This window comes from Loxodonta africana, chromosome 24, assembly GCF_030014295.1.
Source record: "Loxodonta africana isolate mLoxAfr1 chromosome 24, mLoxAfr1.hap2, whole genome shotgun sequence".
NCBI classification, from domain to species: Eukaryota; Metazoa; Chordata; class Mammalia; order Proboscidea; family Elephantidae; genus Loxodonta; species Loxodonta africana.
The window spans coordinates 28,974,481-29,002,453 of record NC_087365.1 but is presented as its reverse complement, the minus strand read 5'-3'; the positions used below and the strand labels follow the sequence as shown (position 1 = coordinate 29,002,453).

At 41.4% G+C, this 27,973-nt stretch overlaps 2 protein-coding genes across 13 annotated transcripts in view; both read right to left on the bottom strand.

Annotated features, from left to right (window-relative positions):
- The window catches only part of LOC100674055 (signal-regulatory protein beta-1-like), a 108,990-nt gene extending 102,156 nt beyond the window's left edge, over nucleotides 1–6,834 (bottom strand). For 5 of the 12 annotated variants that reach the window (XR_010319229.1, XR_010319231.1, XR_010319232.1 and 2 more), the window contains exon 1: nucleotides 6,180–6,828. Coding sequence is in view for 7 of the 12 variants with exons in the window: in XM_023550098.2 (XP_023405866.2) it covers nucleotides 6,180–6,531 (352 nt within the window). In the remaining 5 variants the exon portion in view is untranslated. Of the gene's footprint in view, nucleotides 1–2,612; nucleotides 4,609–6,179 lie in introns of all 12 variants that reach the window. The other 7 variants (XM_064275895.1, XM_064275896.1, XR_010319230.1 and 4 more) reach the window with 7 other exon arrangements.
- A 15,246-nt stretch (nucleotides 6,835–22,080) lies between these two features.
- Nucleotides 22,081–27,973, bottom strand: part of LOC100673775 (signal-regulatory protein beta-1-like) — a 65,486-nt gene continuing 59,593 nt past the window's right edge. The window contains exon 6 of the mRNA XM_064276469.1: nucleotides 22,081–22,232. Within this exon, the coding sequence (XP_064132539.1) occupies nucleotides 22,081–22,232 (152 nt within the window). The remainder of the gene's footprint in view (nucleotides 22,233–27,973) is intronic.

Here is a 27,973-nt window from a genome sequence, read left to right as displayed (position 1 = left end):
GCAGGAAAGGACAGAACATCTAGACAGAAACTCAACAAAGATACAGAAGATCTAAAGGCCACAATCAGCCAACTTGACCTCATAGACATATGTAGATCACGCCACCCAACAGCTGCAAAGTACACATTCTTTTCCAATGCACAGGAAACATTCTCCAGAATAGACTACATCTTTGGCTACAAAGCAACCCTCAACAAAATCCAAAACATCGAGATAATACAAAGCATCTCCTCTGACCACAACGCCATCACATTAGAAATTAACAACAAGAAAAGCAAGGAAAAAAATATCAATTAAATGAAAACTGAATATCACCCTGCTTAAAAACCACTGGGTAATAAATGAAATCAAAGATGGAATAAAAAAATTCCTAGAGTCAAATAAGAGTGAAAACATCATATCAAAACCTTTGGGACACAGCAAAGGCAGTCCTCAGAGGTCTATTTATAGCAGTAGAGACACACATCAAGGAGAAAGAGACAAAATCAAAACAGTAGCTACACAACTTGAACAAATAGAGAACAGCCAAAGAAGCCCACAGCCACCAGAAGAAAAGAAATAATAAAGATCAGAACAGAAAGAAGTGACATAGAGAATAGAAACACAACAGAAAAAATCAATGAAACCAAAAGCTGATTCTTTGAAAGGATTAACAGAATCGACAAACCACTGGTCACACTGACAAAAGAAAAACAGGAGAGGACACAAATAACCCAAATAAGAAATGAAATGGGGGCATTACAAAGGACCCAACTGACATAAAAAGGATGATAACAGAGTGCTTTGAAAAACTATACTCCAACGAATTGAAAACCTAAAGGAAATGGACAAATTTCTAGAAACACACTACCTACCCAAACTATACAAAAGGATGTTGAAAATCTGAACAGACCCATAATAAAAGAAATCATTGAAAAGGTAATTTAAAAAACGCCCAACAACAACAAAAAAAACGTGGCCCAGTTGGCTTCACTGGAGAATTCTACCAAACATTCACAGAAGAGCTTACACCAGTACTACTCAAACTATTTCAGAACATCAGAAATGGAAAGGATGCTTCCAAATTCATTCTATGAAGCCAGCATAACCCTGATACCAAAAACAGGCAAAGGCACTACAAAAAAAGAAAATTACAGAACAATACCTCTCATGAATATAGATTAAAAAATTCTCAGCCCCGATGGGGGGCTCTTACAGAGCCATGTCACTTCCCAGGAGTTGTCATCTGTGAAGGCCAAGGGGCTGTCAGCAGTTCCATCTGAGAAATACTGTGAGTCAGTTAAAAGTTTCTGCTCCAGAGGAATGCTTCTACAAACCTGCATCTAAGCCCAGAGGAGGCTCCTGCCCTGGGTCTCCAAACCCTCCAGCTTGGACAGAGTAATCCTGATCGAGTCATTAAACATCTCCTTCCCTCAGAGGACACCCAAGGAGGCCTGGATTCAAAACCCAGGTTCCTTACCACATTCTCCTTGGACAAGTTTTAGACTGGGTATCAGTTTTGGGAATCTCTAGGTGGTGCAAAGGGTGAACTTGTTCATCTGCTAACCGAAGATTAGAGGATTGAGTCTACACAGAGGCACTTTGGAAAAAAGGCCTGGTTATTTACTTCCAAAAAAATCAGCCATTGAAAACGTTATGGACCACACCTCCTAGGATTTAGTTCCCTGGTTTGGAGATTTAGGGTCATGGTTTCATGGGAAATCCCTGGTGAGTGGCCCAGTAATGTGTTTAGTGCTTCTGTTCTACCTCCTAGTTTGTTTCATCGTGCCTGGGGTCTTAAAAGCTTGCAAGCGGCCATTCAGAGTACAAGTCTCTATTTGCCTGGAGCAACAGAGGAAGAAGCAGAGTCAGGAATAGGAACGTGTGGCTAGTTGCCTCCATGAATAACCACTTCCTTTGCCATGAGACCACAACTGAACATTTTGATCAAAGATTCTATAGAAGAACTCTGGTCAAAAAGAGGGAAAATGCAGGACAGAATTTCACATTTTCTGGACTTTATACTTTCTAGAGCCATGGACCCTGGATGAACCTCTGAAACTTTGCCCTGAGATAATCTTTAAACCTTAACCCAAAAAAATCCCCTGAAATTTTCTTAAAACCAAACAATAATCTAACTTAACTAGTTTAACTTAACTAGTAAATAATGTCTGCCTTGAATGTCTGACAACAGCAAATAGAAAGATTAGATAGGAAATTTAGAGGGAAGTGAGTTTATGTTAATAAAGGAGGAACAACTTGGAGAAGGATAAGAATGGTTGCAAAACTCAGAGATTATCAATGTCACTGAATTGTGCATGTAGAGATTGTTGAATTGGTGTATATTCTCAACAATAAAATAAAATAAATTACATATTAAAAAAAAGAAAGAAAAGAAAACTCTATGGAGCACGGTCCTACTTTGACATGCATGAAATCTCCGTGAGTCAGAGTTGACTTAATGGCAACTGGTACTGGCAATCAGTTTTGAACTCAATTTTCCTCATCTGTACAATGGGGATAACAGCCACCTCCTCATGCTTTGATCTGCTGATTAATGAGCTTATGTAAATAAAGGGCTCTGTACACAGCCTGGCATGAGGTTGACATTCAATGAACATTGGCTCTCCTACCTTTTCTCAACATATGGTTCAAATCGGGATTTCATACATGCTGAATGACAGCAAGAAAAGGAATGAATCACACCATGGGTCTCCACGGGTCCAGTGGAGGAGGACCCTGTGCTGGGCATCAGGCTGACTGGGCTCAAGGCCTGGCTCCAGTATTGACCAGCCAAAGCCACGCCCTTCCTTCTTCATTCTGTTTTCTTTTTGTAAAGGTGATGGATCATTCCCATTTCCCATGTTGCTGTGAGTTTTAAATGAAGACTCAGGCTTGTCCAGGACACAGAGCAAGTGCTCCATAAGGGCCACAATCAGCAGGACCACGTTATGTGTTTGCACTTACTAAGCCCTGGAGGGATGTAACAGCCAAAGCTTACACAGACGGCTGCTGGGCACCACGCATCATTCTGAACACTTGGCTACATTAACGAACTTGTTTAATTTTCACCACAGCCCTATTAGAGAGGCATTGTTATTTATCCCCATTTTATAGCAAGTAACTCGCCCCAAGTCTAACAGCCTGTAAGTGACGGATCTTGGAATTGAACCCTGGCAGGTTGGTTTCAAGAAATATCTGTGCTTTTAATCACTTTACTAGATGGCCTCTCAACTGAGATGTTTGCCCTGCAAGGAGGAGGAGGGGTGCTCTCCTGTCTGCCTGGGGGTCTGTGCCCAGCTCTGGGGAGAAGGGAGTGGACATGTAGGAGAAACGACATCCAGGATGTAATCCTAGGATGCTGGATTCTGGGTGACTTCATAGTGTGCAAAGCACTATTTGCCAGTTTTTTCTACTGTTGTTAGGTGCTGTCCTGTCGATTCTGCCTCATAGTGACCCTACATACAAAAGAACAAAATTCTGCCTGGTCCTGTGCCATCCTCATAGTCATTATGCTTGAGCCAATTGTTGCAGTCACTGTGTCAATCCACCTCCTTGAGGGTCTTCCTCTTTTTCAATGACCCTCTATTTTACGATGCATGATGTCCCTCTCAGGGGTCTGGTCCCTCTTGATAACGTGTCCAAAGTATGTGAGATGAAGTCTTGCCATCCTCACTTTTAACAAGCATTCTGGCTGTACTTCTTCCAAGACACATCTGTTTGTCTTTCACCAGTTCGTGGTATATTCCATATTCTTCATCAACACCATAACTCAAATGGGTCAATTCTTCTTCGATCTTCCTTATTTATTGTCCAGCTTTTGCCTCCATATGAGGCATTTGAAAACACCATGACTTGTGTCATGCTCACCTTAGTCCTTAAAGTGACATCTTTCCTTTTTAACACTTTAAAGAGGTCTTTTGCAGCAGATTTCCCTGAGGCAATGTGTCGTTTGATTTCTTGGCTGTTGCTTCCATGGGCGTTGATTATAGATCTAAGTAAAATGAAATCCTTGACAAATTCAGTCTTTTCTGCATTTATCATGATGTTGCTTATTAGTTCAGCTATGAGGGTTTTTGTTGTCTTTATATTGAGGTTTAATCCATGCTGAAGGCTGTGGTCTTTGATCTTCATCAGTAAGTGCTTTAAGTCCTTTACACTTTCAGCAACCAAGGTTGTGTCATCTGCATATTGCAGGTTGTTAATGAGTCTTCCACCAATCCTGACGCCTCGCTGTTCTTCATATAGTCAAGCTTCTTGGATTATATGCTCAGCATACAGAATGAATAAGTATGGTGAAAGGACATAACCCTGACATGCACCTTTCTTGACTTTAAACCATGCAGTATTCCCTTGTTTTATTTGAACGACTGCCTCTTGGTCTCAGTACACGTTCCTCATGAGCACAATTAAGCGCTCTGGAACTCCCATACTTTGCAATGTTACCCATAATTTGTTATGATCTACACAGTTGAGTGCCTTTGCATAGCCAATAAAACACAGGTAAACATCTTTCCAGTATTCTCTACTTTCAGCCATCATCCATTGGACATCAGGAATGATATTCTTTGTTCCACGTCTTCTTCTGAATCTGCTGTTTTTTTCTGCTATATGTATATATAGTAGAAACTATTAGAAAAAATATATATATTTTAAATATATATATTTATAATATAATATTTATTCATATTAAAAACCCAGTGCATAGTATATAATATAATACATATATAATGCATATGCACACACACACACACATCTCTGGGTGGTGCAAGCAGTGAACCCAGTCACTGCAAACCAAAAACTTAGAGGTTCAAGTCCACCCAGAGGGGCTTTGGAGAAAGGCCTGATGGTCTGCTTCTGCAAAATCAGCCACTGAAAATCCTAAGGAGTACAGATCTACTCTGACACACATGAAGCCACCATGAGACAGAGTCAAGTCCATGGCAACTGGGAAAAAAATATATGTTATAGACATAGGAGCCCTGGTGGTGTAATGGTTAGGCTCTTGGCTGCCAACAGAAAGGTTGGCGGTCCAGCGGCTGTGCGGGACAAAGATCTGGTGATCTGCTTCCATAAGACTACAGCCAAGAAAATCCCACGGGGCAGTTCTGCTCTGTCACACAGGATCACTGTGAGTAGAAAATCAACTCCACAGCACCCAACAACAACATATGTATACATATATGCATACATATAATATACATATGCATATCCACAAATACACACACATGCATACGCATACAAAATCTCTATGTGTTCATACATAGATATTATATATACACACATACATACATATGTGTGTACATATATACACATATATGCACATATATACACATAAACACGTACATATATACACACAGACACAAACACATCATTTGTATAGATATACACATACACATATGTTATATACACATACATACATATATACACACAAATACATATGTATACACACACGCATATACACACAAATACATGGGTATGTATGTATACAGGCAGCCAGCCCCAGCAGGAACAAAGAGTCTGACGCTGCACCCTCACTTCCTCATTCAAGATGGTGCCAGAGCCTGCAGTTTAAGCCACAGGGGGGCACGGAGGCTTCACAGGGTGTAAGGTGTGTGGAAGGTGAAGAAAAAAACAGCAAAAATCAATTGCTGTCACATGGATTCCGACTCACACTGACCCTGTGTGTGTCAGAGTAGAGCTGTGCTCTGTATGGTTTTCAATGACTGTGATCTTTCAAAAGTAGATTGCCTGGCCTTTCTTCTGAGGTGCCTCTGGTAGATTCAAACAACTAACCTTTCCTTCAGTTAGTAGCCAAGCACCACCCAGTGACTGTGGGAGGTGAGGAAGGTCTGAATGAAGGACTGGAACTCCTGTCAGGTAAACCCTGCCTGGACCTGAGTGGGAGAGGAAAGGACCCCTCCAAGCAGTAACTTCCCTGCAGCAGAAGTAAGACTTCTGGGGGGATTTCTCTGGGAGTTCCTTGTTGTAAACAACTATTAGGCGAAATGGTTTAAAGAGGAAGAGACTGAGGAGAAAGAGGCCTGAGGACTGTGAGGTAATTTAAGAAGAAGGAGGGCAACAGGTGAGGCGATGTGGGACAGAGACCCATCTGCCTCACTGCCAAGCAGAGAAGGGTACCTCTGTCAGGCTTAGGTGAGCATCCCTGCAAGTTGGTGCCTGAGGGCAGCCACACTCACCTGTGAGTCCTAGCAGCAGAGGCAGCAGCAAGGAAGGCAGAGGCAGGCGGGGCTGGGTGGCAGAGACCAGCATTGTCATGGTCCCTGGAGGTTGCTCTGTGCCAGTGTTGCCCTGAGGAAGCCCTAGACTCTGTTCTGTGTGAAGAAATGCTGGCTTTTCTCCTGTGATGTCAGAGGAAGTGACTGTGATGGGAAGAAAGGGCTGGCAGTTTCTGCTTCTAGATTGTGAAATAGGAACCAGACACAATCTAAGAGGTTCCTGAGATGAGGGTTCCAAGAAATGATGATATTTGGAGAAGTCCTGGCCAACCCCTTTAGTACCCAGGCTCTGTCCCTGGGCCCTACATGCCATCTCAGGGGCGCTGATGGCCCTTCCTCATCCAGGAGCCCCAAAGACATGGGCTGGGTGAAGGCTTCTGCCCCAGAACCTTGAGGCGGTGAAAGGCGTGTTCAGCCTCCTGTACCTGCCCAGCATAAGCTCAGATGAACTGCACAGCTTGAGTCAGGGGTAGAGCTCCTTAGGGCCAGCACTGCGTTTTGGTGGAGGTCTCAGGGGATGGGGGCCCTGCTTTCCCCACTCCAGTGGTATCAGTGGTTACAGTGAGCCTCAGTCATGTCTACTGAAGGCCCCTGGATTTGCAGCCACAGTGCAGGGAGCTCCTCCTTTCTTGTTCTTGCAGGGGAAGGAGCTGTGACTGAGCAAGCAGTTAGACCCTGGGAGGAGCTTGTGGTTTCTGTTTCAGAGAATAGAGGAAGCCTGCAATGGGAGGAGGGGAGAAGGGTACTAGGGCTGATCATCCTGCAGGGAGAGCATCACACCCGGAAACACAGCTAGGACCAGGGGCGCCTTTCTTGTCTGCCCCCCAGCCTGGGGTCAGCTGTGGGGAGAGCGGATGGCAGGAGCCATGCCCACACCAAGAATGTGCCTCCACTTCCCACTTTGGAACAACCAGGTCCAGCTCACAGCATTGAGTCCAGAGCCTCTGAACCCTGAGCTCTTCACTTCTGTGGGCCCATCGCCAAGCACTGCTGTCTGTGACTTAGTTTCTCCTCTGTTCCAGGCCCCTGCCTCCTTCCTAGAGGCTGACTGTACATTTGTGATGAGAAGAGACGAAATCAGTGGGGAAATCTGAGACATGACAAGTTTTCTTCTTCCCTTGAGACCTTATTATTCTAGCTTTTTTTTTTTTTTTTCTGAGAGAGGTACCATGCAGGAGTCTTGACAAGAAGTTGACAATAGTGTTCCCTTTTACATCCTTCCTTCCAACTCCAACCTCTCTTTTGAAGGATGACAGATTGCATTTTCCAGAGATGACCATGGCAGTATCCCTGTCCCATGCCCTCTCGACACTCCTTCCGTACAGAAGTGAGTGTCTGTTCCCTCCTCCCGAATCTGGGCAGGCTGTGACTACGGCTGAAGTCATGCTCTGTGACGTCTTAGATGAGACCATACTAATTCTCTGTACTTTTGCCTTGCTCTTTTGGGATGCTCATTTTTGGAATCTCAGCTAAGGTGCCAGCCCATAGCCAGATCCATAAGCATATAATTAGAGAAGCTTCCAGATGATTCTAGCCCACAGCAGTTAAGTCACCCCCAAGCTGAGTCTTCCTAGCTGAGGTCCCAGAGAATATATAGCAGAGACAAGCCGATCTTGTGCCCTGTCTGAATTCCTGAACTACCCTATCAGTGATCATAATAAAATGGTGGGTTTTGGCCCCTACACAGATTCAGAAATCAAATCTGAACTGGAGGAGTTGGTACTTGAGAAGAGGAAGAGGAGCAGGACACAGGAGAACTCAGACATGAGGGTGGGACTTAGGCCCCCTTGTTCTCCATCGCTAGGTATGTGAGTGATGAGCCCCCAACTTTCCTACCGGGCAGCTCCAGGTCTTTTCCTGAGACCTCAGGCTGTGGTGTGGAGAGGAAGGTGGGAGGCAAGCAGTCAGCAAAGGGAGGCTTATAGAGCTCGCTACACCATATTTCTCCTTTCTCAGCTAAGGCCCTGGGAGGAAGGAAGCAGCAGAGCCTGAAGTTCCCACAGTGAGGAAAGGGAGTCGTTGTGAGAAGCATGTCCATCCAACCACTCACTCACTCAATGCCTGATCCCCGAGTGTCTGCACTTGTGTTTAGCATGGGAGGCAGAAGGAGTGGATACCCAGCTCTGTGGGGACAGACACAGCCTCCTTCTGGTTCTCAATCCCCTCTACTGACTCTTGGACATCTTTGAAAAATCCTTGATCAAACCCCTTTTCTCCATTACTATACCTGAGATGGAGGCTCTTAGAGGATGTCAGGAGACTTGTGGGGAAGTAAGGTCCCTGGGTGTAATTGGTCTGTACTCAGCTATCAACCAAAAGGTTGGTGGTTTGAATCTGCCCAGTGGTGCCATGCGAGAAAGGCCTGGTGATCTGCTTTCATAAAGGTTACATCCAAGAAAATCCTATGGAGCAGTTATGCTTTGTATCATATGGGGTCTTTTGAGTCATAGTCTAGTCAAGGACAATTTTATTTTTATTTTATTTTTTGGTAGGGAAGTAGGCATATGTGTCCCTCTCTGACCTCCAGATGAAACTTGGCACCATGTGACCTTGTAGGCCCTTCTCGAACTGACCCTTTCTCCTAACTTTCGCCTGCTCCAAGGTCAGGCTGTGTCCACCACCTTGAGGCTGAGCTGCCTTTCACCTTGAGCTGAAGCCTTCCACATCCGGCAGAATGGAGGGTTGAGACCTCTATCATTAGCAGCACCTTTTGGCCTGGGAGGAAGGCCACAAAGAGAAGGGTGGGTGAGAAAAGCCACTAGAGGGCACATGGGAGCCCATCCTAGAGGGCCTCCCCCTACCCGCCTGAGGCCACAAGAGCCCATCAGTGACAACTGTTCCCACTGCTCTGGGCCCTGCCCTGGCACAGTAACCTGAGGCAGGAGCCCAGGTAAACACTCACCTGCATCTCACACTGCTGGGTGAGGTCTCATGTAGGCAAAAGGAGGAGCAGCCTCAATCATTTAATCTTCTTGCATTACCTCCTTTACTCCTCAGCATAGTCCTATGAGATGGGTATTACTACCTTCATTTTGGTAAGAAAATGCAGGCTCAAAGATTTTAGGAAACTTTCCAGGGTCACAAGATAGTAAGAGTCTGTCAAATACTATGCTCATCCCTGCTGCCCCTCTAGATCAAGAACGGACAGGTACCCAGGATGCCAAGTCCCTACTAGGGACAAGGGGAGCAACACATCAGGGCAAAGGAGTGTATGTCTACACCTGTAGTATGTGGAGTATAGATACGCTCCCATGGGGAGTGTCAAGGCTGTCCTGCTCAGCACCAGGACCTGGGCTCAATCAGGAACCGAGCAAAGATTGAAAACCTTCCTGTTGTTAGGTGCCAACAAGTCGATTCAGACTCATAGTGACCCTATGTACAACAGAATGAAACACTGCCTGGTTTGCCCCATCCTCACAATTCTTGTTATGCTGGGGCCCATTGTTGCAGCCACTGTGTCAATCCATCTCGCTGAGCGTCTTCCTCTTTTTCGCTGACCCTCTACCTTACAAAGTATAACGTCCTTCTCCAGGAACTGGTCCCTCCTGATAACATGCTCAAAGTATGTGAGATGAAGTCTTACCGTCTTCATTTTTAAGAACCATTCTGGCTGTACTTCTTCCAAGACAGATTTGTTTGTTCTTTCAGCAGTCCACTGTATATTCAATATTCTTCACCCCACCACAATTCAAAGGCATCAATCCTTCTTTGGTCTTCCTTACTCGTCGTTTAGTTTTCAGATGCATATAAGATGGTGGAAAACACCATGGCTTTGGTCAGGTGCACCTTAGTCTTCAAGGTGACATCTTTGCTTTTCAACACTTTAAAGAGGTCTTTTGCAGCAAATTTGCCCAATACAATGTGTCTTTTGATTTCTTCACTGCTGCTTCTATGGGTGTTGATTACGGATTCAAGTAAAACAAAATCCTTGATAGCTTCAATCCATTCTCCACTTATCATGATGTTGTTTATTGGTCAGTTGTGAGGATTTTTGTTATACTTATGTTGAGGTGTAATCCATACTGAAGGCTGTGGTCTTTGATCTTCATCAGTAAGTGCTTCAAATCCTCTTCACTTTCAGCAAGCAAGGTTGTGTCGTCTTTGTAACATGGGCTGTTAGTGAGTCTTGCTCCAATCCTGATGCCCTGTTCTTCCTCATGTAGTCCAGCTTCTCAGTTTATTTGCTCGGCATACACATTGAATAGGTATGGTGAAAGGATACAACCTTGATATACACCTTTTCTAACTTTAAACCATGCAGTATCCCATCATTCTGTTTATTTATTTTTATTGTGCTTTAAGTGAAAGTTTACAGTTCAAGTTAGTTTCTTGTACAAAAATTTCTACACACATTGTTATGTGGCCTGGTTGCTCTCCTTGTAATGTAACAGCACATGCTCCTTTCCACCCTGTATTTCCCATGTCCATTCAGCCAGCTCCTGTCCCTTTCTGCCTTCTCATCTCGCCTTTGGACAGGAGCTGCCCATTTAGTCTCATGTGTCTACTTGAGCTAAGAAGCACAAAAAGTATCATTTTATGTCTTATAGTCCAGTCTAATCTTTGTCTGAAGAGTTGGCTTTGGGAATGGTTTTAGTTTTGGGCTAACAGAGAGTCTGGGGGCCATGTCTTCTGGGGTCCTTCCAGTCTCAGTCAGACCATTCAGTCTGGTCTTTTGACTAGAATTTGAGTTCTGCACCCCACTTTTCTCCTGCTCCATCAGGGACTGTCTGTTGTGTTCCCTGTCAGAGTGGTCATTGGTGGTTCTTCTGGTCCCATGCTTATAGAGCTTCTGGTTTATGTGGCCCTTTCTGTCTCTTGGGCTCATATTTTTCTTGTGTCTTTGTTGTTCCTCATTTGCCTTTGCTCCAAGTGGGTTGGGACCAATTGATGCATCTTAGATGGCTGTTCGCTAGCTTTTAAGACCCCAGACACTACTCACCAAAGTGGGATACAGAACATTTTCTTAATAAACTTTGTTATGCCAATTGACCTAGATGTCCCTGGAAACCATGGCCCCAGACCCCTGCCCCTGCTACTCCGTCACTCGAAGTGTTTGGTTGTCTTCAGAAAACTTCTTAGATTTTGGTTTTGTCCAGTTGTGCTGACTTCCCCTGTATTGTGTGTTGTCCTTTCCTTCACCTAAGATAATTCTTGTCCACTATCTGTTAGTGAATACCCCTCTCCCTCTCTCCTCACCCTCATAACCACCAAAGAATGTTTTCTTCTGTGTTTAAACCTTTTCTTGAGTTCTTATAATAGTGGAGCCGTACAATATTTGTCCTTTTGCAACTGACTAATTTCACTTGGCATAATGCTTTCCAGGTTACTCCATGTTATGAGATGTTTCTCGGACTCATCGTTGTTCTTTGTTATTGCATACTATTCCATTGTGTGAATATACCATAATTTGTTTATCCTTCAGTCCATTGATGGGCACCTTTTTGCTTTTGTGAACAGTACTGCAGTGAACATGGGTATGCATGTATCTATTCATGTGACGGCTCTTATTTCTCTAGAATATATTCCAAGGAGTGGGATTGCTAGAGCATATGGTAATTCTATTCCTAGCTTTTTAAGGAAGCACCAAATTGACTTCCAACATGGTTATACCATTTTACATTCCCACCAGCAGTGTATAAGTGTTCCAGTCTCTTCACAGCCTCTGCAACATTTGTTATTTGGAGTTTTTTGGGTTCATGCTAGCCTCGTTGGGGTGAGATGGTGTCTCATTGTAATTTTTTTTTTTTTTAATTGTACTTTAGGTGAAGGTTTACAGAACAAACTAGTTTCTCTTTAAACAGTTAGTACGCATATTGTTTTATGACATTGGTTAACAACTCCATGACATGTCAACACTCTCCCTTCTCAACCTTGGATTCCCTATTGCCAACTTTCCTGTCTCGTCCTGCCTTCTAGTCCCTACCCCAAGGCTCATGTGCTCTGTTAGACTCGTTTTGTTTTATGGGCCTGTCCAATCTTTGGCTGAAGGGTGAACCTCAGGATGGACTTCATTACTGAGTTGAAATGGTGTCCGGGGACCATACTCTCAGGGTTCCTCCAGTCTCTGTCAGACCAGCAAGTCTGATCTTTCTTTTTGAGTTAGAATTTTATTCTACATTTTTCTCCAGCTCTGTCTGGGATGCTCTATTGTGATTCCTGTCAGAGCCATCAGTGGTGGTAGCTGGGTACCATCTAGTTGTACTGGACTCAGTCTGGTGGAGGCCGTGGTAGATGTGGTCCATTAGTCCTTTGGACTAATCTTTTCCTTTTATCTTTAGTTTTCTTCTTTCTTCCTTGCCTCCAAAGGGGTGAGCCCCGTGGAGTATCTTAGATGGCCACTTACAAGCTTTTATGTATGACCCCAGACGCTACTCACCAAAGTAGAATGTACAACATTTTCTTTATAAACTATGTTATGCCAATTGAACTAGATGTTCCCTGAGACCATGGTCACCACAGCCCTCAGCCCAGCAATTCTGTCCCTCAGGGAGTTTGGATGTGTCTATGGAGCGTCCATGATCTTGCCTTGTACAAATTGTGCTGGCTTCTCCAGTGTTGTGTACTGTCTTACCCTTCACCAAAGTTACGACTTATCTACTGTCTATTTAGTGTTTTTCCTTCCACATCCCTCCCCTCCCTCGTAACCATCAAAGATCGTTTCTCCTTGTGTGTAAACATTTTCATGAGTTTTTATGGTAATGGTCTCATAGAATATTTGTCCTTTTGTTATTGACTTCTTTCACTCAGCATAACATCCTTCAGATTCATCCGTGTTATGAGATGTTTCACAGATTCATCATTGTTCTTTATCATTGTGGAATACTCCAATGCACGTATGTATCGCAGTTTGATTATTCCTTCATTTGTTGATGGGAATCTAGGTTGTTTCCATCTTTTTGCCCTTGTGAACAATGCTGCAGTGAACATGGTTGTGCGTATGTCTATTCGCATGGCTACTTTTATTTCTCTAGAATATATTCCTAGGACTGGGATTGCTGGGTCATATGGCATTTCTATTTCTAGCTTTCTAAGGAAGCACCATATTGTCTTCCAAAATGGTTGTATCATTTTGCATTCCCACCAGCAATGCATAAGAGCTCGGATCTCCCTGAAGCCTCTGCAACATTTGTTATTGTCTGTGTTTTTGATTCATGCCAGTAATGCCAGGGTGAGATGGTATCTCATTGTGGTTTTAATCTGCATTTCACTAATGGCTAGTGATCACGAACATGTGTCTGTTGGCAGCTTGAATGTCTTCTTTGGTGAAGTGTCTGTTCATTTCCTTTGCCTATTTTTTAATTGGATTATTTGTCTTTTTGATGTAGAGGTGTTGGATTTTCTTGTAGATTTTAGAGATTAGAACTTTGTCTGATTTGTAATAGCCAAATTTTCTTCCCAGCATGTAGGTTCTCTTTTTACTCTTTTGGTGAAGTCTTTTTTTTTTTTTTTTTAATTTTTATTGTGCTTTAAGTGAAAGTTTACAAATCAGGTCAGTCTCTCATACAAAAATTTACACACACCTTGCCATAGGCTCCTAATTGCTCTTGCTCCAATGAGACAGCACAGCTCTTCCCTCCACTCTCTCTCCCCTCGTGTCCATTTGGGTAGTTTCTGGCCCCCTCTGCCCTCTCATTCCCCGTGCAGACAGGAGATGCCAACATAGTCTCAGGTGTCCACTTGATCCAAGAATGTCGTTCTTTACCAGTATAATTTTCCATTCTCTCTTCCAGTCCAATCCTTGTCTGAAGAGTTAGCTTTGGGAATGTTTCCTGTCCTGAGCTAACAGAAGGTCTGGGGACCATGGCCTCCGGGGTCCCTCCAGTCCCAGTCTGACTGTTAAGTCTGGTCTTTTTTATGAGAATTTGGGGTCTGCATCCCACTGCTTTCCTGCTCCCTAAGGGTTTCTCTGTTGAGTTCCCCGTCAGGGCAGTCATCGGTTGTGGCCGGGCACCATCTAGTGGTGAAGTCTATGATGAGCAGAAGTGTTTAATTTTTAGACGATCCCAGTTATCTAGCTTATCTTCTGGACTATGTGTGTTGTTGGTTGTGGTTTGTATCCTGTTAATGCTGTGCATTAGGGCCTCTAGCATTGGTCCTATTTTTTCTCCTATGAACTTCATAGGTTTTGGCTTTATATTTAGGTCTTTGATCCATTTTGAGTTAGTTTTTGTGTATAGTGTGAGGTATGGGTCCTGTTTCTTTTTTTTGCAGATGGACGTCCAGTTTTGCCAGCACCATTTGAAAAAAGACTGTCTTTTCCCCGTTGGATGGGCTTTGGGCCCTTGTCGAAGATCAGGTGACCACAGGTGGATGATTTACATCTAGGTTCTCAATTCCATTCCTTTGGTCAATGTATCTGTTGTTGTACCAGTACCAGGCTGTTTTGACTGTCTTAGCTGTATAGTCCCCCACTTGTCTGTCAGTTTGTCATACTGTGGGGGCTTGCGTGTTGCTGTGATGCTGGAAACTATGCCACCGGTATTCAGATACCAGCAAGGTCACCCGTGGAGGACAGGTTTCAGCTGAGCTTCCAGACTAAGACAGACTAGGAAGAAGGACCCAGCAGTCTACTTCTGAAAAGCATTAGCTAGTGAAAACCTTACGAATAGCAGCAGAACATTATCTGATATAGTGCTGGAAGATGAGCTCCCCAGGTTGAAAGGCACTCAAAAGGTGACTGGGGAAGAGCTGCCTCCTCAAAGTAGAGTCAACCTTAAAGACATGGATGGAGTAAAGTTTTCAGGGCCTTCATTTGCTGATGTGGCAAGACTCAAAATGAGAAGAAACAGCTGCAAACATCCATTAATAATCAGAACCTGGAATTTATGAAATATGAATCTAGGAAAATTGGAAATTGTCAAAAATGAAATGGAATGCATAAACTTCAATATCCTAGGCATTAGTGAGCTGAAATGGACTGGTATTGGCCATTTCGAATAGGACAATCATACAGTCTACTATGCTGGGAATAACACCTTGAGGAAGAATGCTGTTGCATTCATTGTCAAAAAGAACGTTTCAAGATCTATCCTGAAGTACAGAGCTGTCAGTGATAGGATAATTCCACACGCCTACAAAGAAGACCAGTTAATATGACTATTATTCAAATTTATGCACCAACCACTAGGGCCAAAGATGAAGAAATAGAAGATTTTTATCAGCTGCTGCAGTCTGAAATTGATCGAACATGCAATCAAGATGCATTAATAATTACTGGCGCTAGGAATGCAAAGAAGAAGAATCAGTAGCTGGAAAATATGGCCTTGTTGATAGAAACAATGCTGGAGATCGAATGATAGAATTTTGCAAGACCAACATCTTCATTGCACATACCTTCTTTCACCAATATAAATGGTAACTATACACATTGACCTCACCAGATGGAACATACAAAAATCAGATTGACTACATCTGTGGAAAGAGAGGAAGGAAAAGCTCAATATCATCACGCAGAACAAGGCCAGGGGCCAGCTGTGGAACAGACCATCAATTGCTCATACGCGATTCAAGTTGAAACCGAAGAAAATCAGAGCAAGTACACAAGAGCCAATATATGACCTTGAGTACATCCCACCTGAATTTAGAGACCATCTGAAGAATAGGTCTGACGCATTGAACACTAGTGACCGAACATCAGATGAGTTGTGGAATGACATCAAGGGCATCATACATGAAAAAAAGCAAGAGGTCATTGAAAAGACAGGAAAGAAAGAAAAGTCCAAGATGGATGTCAGAGGAGACTCTGAAACTTGCTCTCGAACGTCGAGCAGCTAAAGCAAAAGGAAGAATTGATGAAGTAAAAGAACTGAACAGAAGATTTCAAAGGGCATCTTGAAAAGACAAAGTAAAGTAGTATAAGGACATGTGCAAAGAGCTGGAGATAGAAAACTAAAAGGGAAGAACACGCTCAGCGTTCCTCAAGCTGAAAGAACTGAAGAAAAAATTCAAGCCTCGAGTTGCAATAGTGACGGATTCTATGGAGAAAATATTAACTGACGCATCAAAAGAGGATGGAAGTAATACACACAGTCATTATACCAAAAAGAATTAGTCGATATTCAACCATTTCAAGAGGTAGCATATGAACAGGAACTGATGGTACTGAAGGAAGAAGTTTAAGCTTCTCTGAAGGCATTGGCGAGAAACAAGGCTCCAGGAATTGATGGAATATCAGTTAAGATGTTTCAACAAACAGATGCAGCACTGGAGGTGCTCAGTCGTCTATGCCAAGAAATATGGAAGACAGCTTCCTGGCCAACTGATGGGAAGAGATCCATATTTATGCCTATTTCCAAGAAAGGTGATCCAACCGAATGTGGAAATCATAGAACAATATCATTAATATCACACGCAAGTAAAATTTTGCTGAAGATCATTCAAAGATGGCTGCAGCATTGTATTGACAGGGAACTGCCAGAAATTCAGGCTGGTTTCAGAAGAGGACTTGGAACCAGGGATATCATTGCTGATGTCAGATGGGTCCTGGCTGAAAGCAGAGAATACCAGACGAATGTTTACCTGTGTTTTATTGACTCTGCAAAGGCATTCGACTTTGTGGATCATAACAAATTATGGATAACATTGGGAAGAACCGGAATTCCAGGACACTTAACTGTGCTCATGAGGAACCTTTACATAGATCAAGAGGCAGTTGTTCGGACAGAGCAAGGGGATATTGATTGGCTTAAAGTCAGGAAAGGGGTGCGTCAGGGTTGTATTCTTTCACCATACCTATTCAATCTGTGTGCTGAGCAAATAATCCGAGAAGTTGGACTATATGAAGAAGAACAGGCATCAGGATTGGAGGAAGACTCATTAACAACCTGCATTATGCAGATGACACAACCTAGCTTGCTGCAAATGAAGAGGACTTGAAGCACTTACTGATGAAGATCAAAGACCACAGCCTTCAGTATGGATTATACCTCAATATAAAGAAAACAAAAATCCTCACAACTGGACCAATGAGCAACATCATGATAAATGGAGAAAAGACTGAAGTTGTCAAGGATTTCATTTTACTTGGATCCACAATCAACAGCCATGGAAGCAGCAGTCAAGAAATCAAAAGACGCATTGCATTGGGTAAATCTGCTGCAAAAGACCTCTTCAAAGTGTTGAAGAGCAAAGATGTCACCTTGGAGACTAAGGTGTGCCTAACCCAAGCCATGGTATTTTCAATTGCATCTTATGCATGTGAAAGCTGGTCAATGAATAAGGAAGACCAAAGAAGAATTGGTGCCTTTGAATTGTGGTATTGGTGATGAATATTGAATATACCACGGACTGCCAAAAGAACGAACTAATCTGTCTTAGAAGAAGTACAAACAGAATGCTCCTTAGAGGCAAGGATGGTGAGACTGTGTCTTACATACTTTGGACATGTTGTCAGGAGGGATCAGTCCCTGGAGAAGGATATCATGCCTGGCAGAGTACAGGGTCAACAGAAAAGAAGAAGACCCTCAATGAGGTGGATTGATACAGTGGCTGCAACAATGAGCTCAAGCATAACAACAATTGTAAGGATGGCTCAGGACCGGGCAGTATTTCATTCTGTTGTGCGTGGGGTCGCTGTGAGTCTGAACCAACTCCAGGGTACTGAACAACAACAGCTGTATGAGGTCCAGTAGTGTGAGTCCTCCTAATTTATTCTCTTTCAATAGTGCTTTACTTATCTGGGGCTTCTTCCCCTTCCATATTAAGTTAATGAGTTTTTCCACCTCTTTAAAGAATATTGTTGGTATTCGGATCAGGATTACATTGTATTTCTAATTTGCTTTGGGTAGAAATGTTATTTTCACAATTTTGAGTATACCTATTCATGAGCATGATATGTTTTTCCATTTATGTAGATCTGGTTTCTTGCAGTAGTGTTTTGTAGTTTTCTTTGTATAGGTCCTTTACATCCCTGGTTGAATTTATTCCTAAGTATTTTAGTTTTGGGGGGGCTATTATTATAAATGGTATTGTTTTCATGATTTCCTTTTCATCATTCTTTTTATTGGTGTATAAGAATCCAACTGATTTTTTGTGTGTTTACCTTATATCCTGCTACTATGCTGAATCTTTCTATTAGTTCCAGAAGTTTTCTCATGGGGTCTTTTGGGTTTTCTATGTATACTATCATATCATCCACAAATAAGGACAGTTTAACTTCTTCATTACTAATTTGGATGCCCTTTTTTTCTTTTTCTTGCCTTATTGCTCTAGCTAGACCTTCCAACACAATATTAAATAGGAGTGGTGATAAAGGGCATCCTTGTCTTGTTCCTGTTCTCAAGGGGAATGATTTCATCCTCTCTCCATTAAGAATGTTGTTGGCCATTGGTTTTGCATAGATGCCCTTTATTATGTTGACAAATTTCCCTTCTATATCTATTGTATCGAGAGTTTTCTTTATCAGAAATGGGTGTTGGACTTTGTCAAATGCCTTTTCTGGGTGGATTGAGATGATCGTGTGATTCTTTTCTTTCCCTTTATTTATGGGGTAGATTATGTCGATTGATCTAATGTTGAGCCACCCTCGCATAAAAGAAATTTTTTTTGAATGAATCCTACTTGGTCGTGGTGTGTTATTTTTTGATATGCTGCTGAATTCTGTTGGCTAGAATATTGTTGAGAATTTTTGCATCTATATTCATGAGAGATATTGGTCTGTAATTTTCTTTTTTTGTGTTGTCTTTGCCTGGTTTTGGTATCAGGGCTATGCTGTCTTCATAGAATGAATTTGCAAGTATCCCTTCCATTTCTATGTTCTGAAATAGTTCGAATAGTACTAGTGTGAGGTCTTCTCTGAATGTTTGGCAGGAGTCTCCTGTGAAGCCATCTGGGCCAGGGCTTTTTTTCTGTTGGGAGATTTTTTTTTTTTTAATTACCTTTTCAATCTCTTCTCTTGTTATGGGTCTGTTCAGATTTTCAACATTATTTTGTGTTAGTTTCAGTAGATAGTGCGTTTCTAGACATTTGTCTATTTCCTCTAGGTTTTCAAATTTATTGGAGTTTAGTGTTTCATAATACTCCGTTATGACACTTTTTATTTCAGTTGGGTCTGTTGTAATGTCCCCCATTTTATTTATTGTCTGGGTTGTGTCCTCTTCTGTTTTTCTTTTGTTAATTTGGCCAGTGGTTTGTCAAGTTTCTTGATCCTTTCAAAGAACCAGCTTTTAGTTTTGTTGATTCTTTTATTGTTTTTCTAGTCTCTGTTTCATTTATTTCTGCTCTGATATTTATTATTTCCTTTCTTCTGGTGGCTGTGGGCTTCTTTTGCTATTCTCTTTCTATTTGTTCAAGTTGTGTAACTAATGTTTTGATTTTTTCACGTTTTTTTTTTTTTTTTGATGTGTGCTTCTGTTGCTATAAATTGGCTTCTGAGCAGTGCCTTTGGTGTGTCCCAAAAGTTTTGGTGTGATGAGTTTTCATTCTCATTTGATTCTAGGAATTTTTTGATTCCATGTTTGATTATTTCTATTACCCAGTGGTTTTTAAGCAGGGTGTCATTCAGTTTCCATGTAATTGATTTTTTTCTCCTTGCTCTTCCTGTTGTAAATTTCTATTTTGATGGCTTTGTGGTCAGAGAAGATACTTTGTATTATCTCAATATTTTGGATTTTGTTGAGGGTTGCTCTGTGGCCTAAGATGTGGTCTCTTCTGAAGAACATTCCATGTGCATTGGAAAAGAACGTGCACTTTGGATCTGTTGGGTAGAGTGTTCTATGTATGTCTATGAGGTCAAGTTGGCTGATTGTGCCCTTTAACTTTTCTGTATCTTTGTTGAGTTTCTTTCTAGATGTTCTGTCCTTTATAGAGAGTGATTTGTTGAAGTCTCCTACCATTATTGTGGAACTGTAAATTGCTCGTTTCAGTTCTGTTAGAGTTCGTTTTATGTATTTTGGAGCCCTGTCATTGGGTGCATACATGTTTATTATGGTTAAGTGTTCATGATGGATCATCCCTTTAGTCATTATATAGCGCCCTTCTTTGCCTTTTATGGTGGATTTTGTTTCAAAGTCTATTTTATCTGAGATTTGTATTGCCACTCCTGCTCTTTTTTGGTAGTTATTTGCTTGATATATATTTTCCCACCCTTTGATTTTTAATAAATTTGCATCTTTGTTTCCAAGGTGTGTTTCTTATGGAGAGCATATTGATGGATTCTGTTTTTTTATCCATTCTGTCACTCTCTGTCTCTTTATGGATGCGTTTAGGGCATTCACAGTCAGTGTAATTATTGATAGATGTGAGTTTATTGCTGTCATTTTGTAGTGCTTTTTTGGGGGTGGGGGCGGTTTCTTACATTTTCTTTGTTCCTTTTACTCTCCCATGCTGATTTCTTTTGTTTTTGTAGAGTGTGTTTTTATTGAGACTGTATGTGTTTCTTTATTTTGATGAGTATGTTTGTTAACTTTCTTTGTGGTTACCTTGAAATTTACCCTTATCTTCCTAGGTTTTAACCAGTCTATTATTATTTAGTATTTCCTTGTCTTCCTTTCCATTAGAGAGTTCTGTACCTACACTGTTCATCCCCTCTTTTATTGTTCTGACATTGTTGTTATTTACAGATTAACCTCTCTGGTTCGCTGTTACAATTGTTTTGGTTTTGGATAGTCCTTAAGAGTTCATTTCCTACGTTGGTATCTCGCTGGTACAATCTTGTATCCTAGATTCAGGCTGTGGTCTGATGTTGTTTGTTCTCAGACTGAAGGACTCCCTTTAATAATTCTGGTAAGTTTGGTTTGGCTTTTACATATTCCCTCAATTTCTGTTTATCTGGAAATGTCCTAATTTCACCAACATATGTGAACAAGAGTTTTGTAAGATATATTATTCTTAGTTGGCATTTTTTTTTTTTCTTTCAAGGTTTTATATATGTCATTCCATTGCCTTCTTGCCTGCATGGTTTCTGCCAAATAATCAGAGCTTAGCCTTATTGTTTGTCCTCTGTATGCGACTTTTTGTTTTTCTCGTGCTGCTCTCAGGGCTTTGTCTTTGGTTTTAGTGACTGTGATTATGGTATGCCTTGGTAATTTTGTTTTGGGGTCTATCCTATATGGGGTTTGTTGAGCTTCTTAGATTGGCAGCTTTTCATCTTTCATGATATTAGGGAAGTTTTCTGTCAGCAATTCTTCAATAATCTCCATTTTCCATTTTTTCCCCTCTTCTGGAGCTCCGATTACTTGATTTTTGCTTTCGATTGTATCCCACATGATTCTCAGGTTTTCTTCATTTTTCTTCATTTTTTCTGGATTTTTCCTCAAACAGAGTTGTATCCAAATGTTTGTCTTCAATTTTGTTGATTCTGTCTTCCATCATTTCACACCTGCTCAGGTTTATGACACTGTTTCTGAAATCTTGTTTATCTTTTGGATTTCTAGTTGTTTTTGTATATTTTCTGTTTGTGAATTTATTCTGGCATTTTGTTCCTGCACTATTTTCCTGAATTCTTACATTTTTTTGTCTGTATTTTCCATGAATTTGTCTGCCTTTTCCATGAATTTGTCTGTTTTTCCTCACTTTTGTCTGCTTTTTGCTTCAGCTCTTGGATAGCTCTGAATATTAAAGATTTGAATTCCCCATCCGATAGTTCTATTGCCTTTTCTTCTACTGGAAAGTCATCTGATGTTTTATTTTGGACGCCTACTGGAACCATTCTGTCATCCTGTTTTTTGTATGCTTTGATATTGTCTGCTGTCAATATTAGTAGTTAATTTCTTTGTTTATTGATTGTAAATTTGTTTGTTTTTGTCCTGTTTTTTTGTTTATTTGGTCATGTTTGAGCAGGTGGGCTGTGCATTCTTTGTTGTTTATTCACCTGTGGTCTTGACACTTTTCATCTCTTTGTCAATGGGCAGGGCCAGTCACTCAGCTATGGTGCAGCAGGGCAGGTCCAGCTGAATGGGAGGGCCTGGGATGGGTCGTTTGTGGCATGTACTAGGGCCAACAGGGTGAGCCAGGAATCAGTGCTGGGCAGGTTCTGGTAGGCTCCATGCTGCTCCATGGTGTGATGTTCAGCGCATGCTGCAGTTAGGCAGGAAGGGGGGGGGGTTGTGATGTGTGGAGCTAATATGGATATGGGAAAGAGGAGAGAGAAATAGGACCTAAAAACAAACACACCAAAAAAAAAGAGTGCTAAAGGAGCTTGCCATTGGAGTGGAGAGATGAGAAACTGAGAAATGGGGAGAAAAAAGGGGAAAAGAAAAAATAGCTAGATAAAAATTTGAAAGAAAGAAAAGAAAATCCCCCAGGGGTCTCACTACTGCAGCTTCAAAAAATGGGGAAGTGGCTCCCAAGCTGCACAATATAGCCTGGCTAGAAGGGGTATAGGTATTCAGGAGACAGGAAAAGGAGGTAAGTACAGAGAGACGAGAATTGAGATATGAAGAAAAACAGAAAGGAAAAAAGAGAAAATAGAAATGCCCCAGGGATTCCACCTATGTGGCTCTGCAGTTTGGGGGAGTTGCTCCTAAGCCATGCAGTGCAGCCTGGCTAGAAAGGACTCCCAAGGTGCAAAAAGAAAAAGAAAACAAATTGACAAAAGAAAATAGAGCAAAACAAAGCAAAAAAAAAAAAAAGCCTTGGGGATCTCATAAGCTTGGTGCTGCAGGCCGCGAGAGTAGTTCCCCAGTTGAGCCGTGCATCACTTCCTTTCAAGAGGAGGCAAAGATCACACGCAGAGCCAGGTGTTCCAGAGAAAGGAGTGGGAGGTGGTGGGAGGCCCAGAAGAAACCAAAAGAAATGGAAAAAAGCTATACCAGGAATAGACAGATGGCACTCAGGTAGCCAGCCAGTGTGGGTCCAGTGAATCCAAGTGGCCTGGGGCTGAAGCAGTTGCCTCAGGGCCAAGAGACTGCAGCCAGTGGGAAGATGAGGAGGCTGGGGGTGGGGGGAGGTTGTGGTGGGAAGAAGGGCGGGAGTTACGAAAACCTACATCGCTGGTTACTGGGTGCTCTGTCTCCTGCTGGGAACTTAATGAAGCTGCTTTCCTGTACTCCCTGTCAGCCGATCTCTGATGTGGGTGGGGCAAATCCAAGTGGCACACAGATGCTGCACTTCCCCGCTGGCAGAGCCACAGCTGCCAGCTAGGAAGCACGGAGGTAGAGCAGCTGGGAGAGGATAGGGGGTGGGAAAGCATGTATCGCTGGTTACCGGGTGATCTGTCTCCTGCTGGGAGCTCTGTGAAGCTGCTTTCCCGTGCTCCCTCTCTGCTGATCTCCAACAGGAGTCCAAGAAGGCGAATCCACGCAGCCTTAGCTGATAGGGGAACTCCATTGGCATCTCTCCTCACTCTCTGTTCTCTGTCAGTTTTTTATTCCATTCGGTACTTGGCTGAGTTCATTATTTCTTCATTTGACACTTTGGTTTCCAGGACTGACATTTGTCTCCGTTTTAGTTTTTCAGGTCTTTGCTGTGGAGAGATGAGGTGGTGCTTCTGTCTATGGTGCCATGTTGGCTGGAAGTCCTCTCATTGTAGTTTTGATTTGCATTTCTCTAATGGCTTATGATGGTGAGTATTTCCTCATGTATCTTTTAGCCACCTGAATGCCTTCTTTGTTGAAGTGCCTCTTCATATCCTTTGCCCATTTTTTAATGGGTATTTGTCTTTTTGTTGTTGAAGTTTTGCAGTATCTCATAGCTTTTAGAGATTAGATGCTGATCGGATTTGTTGTAGCTAATTTTTTTTCCGTAGTCTGTAGCTTGCCTTTTTTTTATGCTTTTGGTGAAGTCTTTAGATGAGCATAAGTGTTTGAATTTTAGGAGATCCCAGTTATCTAGTTTCTTTTCTGGGTCCTGTACATTGTTAGTAATGTTTTGTATTCTGTTTATGGCATGTATGGGGGCTCCTAGCATTGTCCCTGTTTTTTCCTTCCAGGATCTTTATCATTTTGGATTTTACATTTAGGTCTTTGATCCATTTTGAGTTACTTTTTGTGCATGGTGTGAAGTATGGGTCTTGTTTCATTTTTTTGCAGATGGATATCCAGTTGTGCCAGCACCATTTGTTAAAGAGACTGTCTTTCCCCCCATTAATGGACTTTGGGCCTTTGTCAAGTATCAGCTGCTCATAGGTCAATAAATTTATGTCTGGATTCTCAGTTCTGTTCAACTGGTCTATATATCTGTTGTACCTGTACCAGGTTGTTTTGACTACAGTGGTGCTATAATAGGTTCTAAAATCAGGTAGAGTGAGGTCTCCCACTTTGATCTTGTTCTTCAGTAATGCTTTACATATCAGGGCCTCTTTTCTTTCCATATGACGTTGATGATTAGTTTCTGCATCTCATTAAAAAATTCCATTGGAATATGGATTGGGATTACATTGTATGTGTAGATCACTTTGTGTAGAATAGACATTTTTACAATGTTGAGTTTTCCTATCCATGAGCAAGGCATATTTTTCCACTTACGTAGGTCTCTTTTGGTTTCTTGCAGTACTGTCTTATAGTTTTCTTTGTATAGGTCTTTTACGTCTCTGGTTAGGTTTATTCCTAAGTATTTTATCTTCTTGGGGATATTGTAAATGGTATTGATTTGGTGATTTCCTCTTCTACGTCCTCTTTGTTGCTGTAGAGAAATCCAACTGATTTTGCATGTTTCTCTTGTATCCTGATACTTTGCTGAAACCTTCCATTAGTTCCAATAGTTTTCTTGTGGATTCTTTAGGGTTTTCTGTGTATATGATTATATCATCTGTAAATAGAGGTACTTTACTTCTTCCTTACCAATATGGATGCCCTTTTTTTCTTTTTCTAGCCTGATTGCTCTAGCTAGGACCTCCAGCACGATGTTCAGTAAGAGTGGTGATAAAGGGCATACTTTTCTGATTCCTGTTCTCAAGGAGAATGCTTTCAGACCCTCTTCATTTAGGATGATGTTGGCTGTTGGCTTTGTATAAATGCCCTTTATTATGTTGAGGAATTTCCTTTCTATTCCTATTTTGCTGAGAGTTTGTATCATGAATGGGTGTTGGACTTTGTCAAATGCCTTTTCTGCACCAATTGATAAGATCATGTGGTTCTTGGCTAGAATTTTGTTGAGGATATTTGGGTCTATGTTCATGAAGGATTTTAGTCTGTAATTTTCTTTTTTTGTGGTGTCTTTACCAGATTTTGGTATCAGGATTATGTTGGCTTCATAGAATGAGTTTGGGAGTATTCCATCCTTTTCTATACTCTGAAATACCTTTAGTAGTAGTGGTGTTAACTCTTCTCTGAAAGTTTGGTAGAATTCTTCAGTGAAGCTGTCAGTGCCAGGGCTTTTTTTGTTGTTGTTGTTGTTGGGAGTTTTTTAATTACCTTTTCAATCTCTTATTTTGTTATAGGCTTATTTAGTTGTTCTATGTCTGTTTGTGTTAACATAGTTAAGTAGAATGTTTCTAGAAATTTGTCCATTTCCTCTAGGTTTTCAAATTTGCTACAGGACAATCTATCATAGTATTCTGTTATGATTCTTTTATTTTCAGTTTGATCTGTTGTGATATCACCCTTCTCATTTCTTATTAGGGCTGTTTGCTTTCTCTTCTGTTTTTCTTTTGTCAATTTGGTCAGTGGTTTATCGATTTTGTTCTTTCAAAGAATGAGCTTTTGGTCCTATTAACTCTTTCAATTGTTTTTCTAGTCTCTATTTCTTTTAATTGTGCTCTAATTTTTATTATTTTCTTTCTTCTGGTGCCCAAGGCCTTCTTTTGCTGCTCTCTATTTGTCTGTGTCATAAGGTTAATGTTTTGATTTTGGCCCTTTTTTCTTTTTCCATGTGTGAATTTATTGCTATAAGTTGGCCTTTTGTGCACTGCTTTTGCTGTGTCCTGAAGGTTCTGGTAGGATGTATTTTCATTCTCATGTGATTCTGTGAATTTCCTTATTCCGTCCTTAATCTCTTCTATAGCCCAGTAGTTTTTGAGCAATGTACTGTTCAGTTTCCATGTGTTAGATTTTTTTTTTCTTGCTTTTTCTGTTATTGATTTCTACTTTTATGGCTTTATGGTCAGAAAAGATGCTTTGTAATATTTTAATATTTTGGATTCTGTTAAGTCTTGCTTTATACCCTGATATGTGGTCTATTCTGGAGAATGTTCCATGTGCATTGGATAAGAAAGTATGCTCAGCTGCTGTAGGGTGGAGTGTTGTGTATATGTCTCTGAGGCCAAGTTGGTTGATTGTGGCATTTAGTTCTTCCATGTCTTTATTGAGCTTCTTTCTGGATGTTCTGTCCTTCACTGAAAATGGTGTGTTGAAGTCTCCTACTATTATTGTGGAGCTGTCTATTTCACTTTTCAATGCTGGTAGAGTTTGTTTTATGTATTTTGGAGCCCTGTCATTCAGTGTGTAAATATTGAATATGGTTATGTCCTCCTGGTGTATGGACCCTTTAAGCGTATGGACCCTTTAATCATTATATAGTGTCCTTCCTTATCCTTTGTGGTGGATTTTACTTTAAAGTCTGTTTTGTCAGAAATTAATATTGCCACTACTGCTCTTTTATGATTGTTGTTTCCTTGATGTATTTTTTCCATTCTTTGAGTTTTAGTTTGCTTGTGTCTTTAAGTCTAAGGTGTGTTTCTTGTAGGTAACATTTAGACAGATTGTGTTTTTTAATCCATTATGCCACTCTCTTTCTCTTTATTGGTGCGTTTAGTCTATTTACATTCAGGGTAATTATTGATAGGTATGAGTTTAGTGCTGTCATTTTGATGTCTTTTGTGTATGTGTTGTTGTCTGTTTCCTTGTTCTGCTTAATTTTCTGTGCTGTCCTTTTTCTTTGTGTATTTTCTTTTGATCTTTTTCATTGTTGTTGATTCTGTATTTCCTGAATATATTTTTCTTGTTTTTTTATTTTGTGTGTTAGGATGGTTAGTTTCTTTTCTGGTTATGTTAATATTTACCCGTTTTTCTAAGTTTAAACCAATCTTTTCTTTCTTTACATTACCTTGACTTCCTCTACATATGAAAGATATATGACTACATGTTTTTACTGTACTTTAGATGAAGGTTTTCAGAACAAACTAGTTTCTCAGTAAACAGTTAATACACATTACTGTTTTATGACATTTGTTAACTACCCCATGACAGGTCAACAATCTCCCTTCTCAGACTTTGGTTCCCTATTACCAGCTTTCTTGTCTCCTCCTGCTTTCTAGTCCTTGCCCCAGGGCTTGTGTGCCCCTTTAGTCTCGGTTTGTTTTATGGGCCTGACCAATCTTTGTCTGAAGGGTGAACCTCAGGGGTGACTTCATTACTGAACTGAAAGGGTTTTTGGGGGCTGTACTCTCAGGGTTTCTCCAGTCTCTTCCAGGCCAGCAAATCTGGTCTTTCTTTTTGAGTTAGAATTTTGTTCTAAATTTTTCTCCAGCTCTCCCTGGGACCCCGTATTGTGATCGCTGTCAGAGATGTCAGTGGTGGTGGCTGGGTACAATCTAGTTGTACTGGACTCAGTCTGGTGGATGCCATGGTAGATGTGGTCCATTAGTCCTTTGGACCACCTCTTTCCCTTTTATCTTTAGTTTTCTTCATTCTTTCTTGCTCCCAAAGGAATGAGACCAGTGTAGTATTCCAGATGGCTGCTTACAGGCTTTTAAGACCCCAGATGCTACTCGCCAAAGTAGAATGTAGAACACTTTCTTTATAAACTAAGTTATGCCCACTGGTCTTGATGTTCCCTGAGACCATGGTCCCTGTCTTAGTCATCTAGTGTTGCCATAACAGAAGTACCACAAGTGGATGGCTTTAACAAAGAGAAATTTATTTCCTCACAGTCTAGTAGGG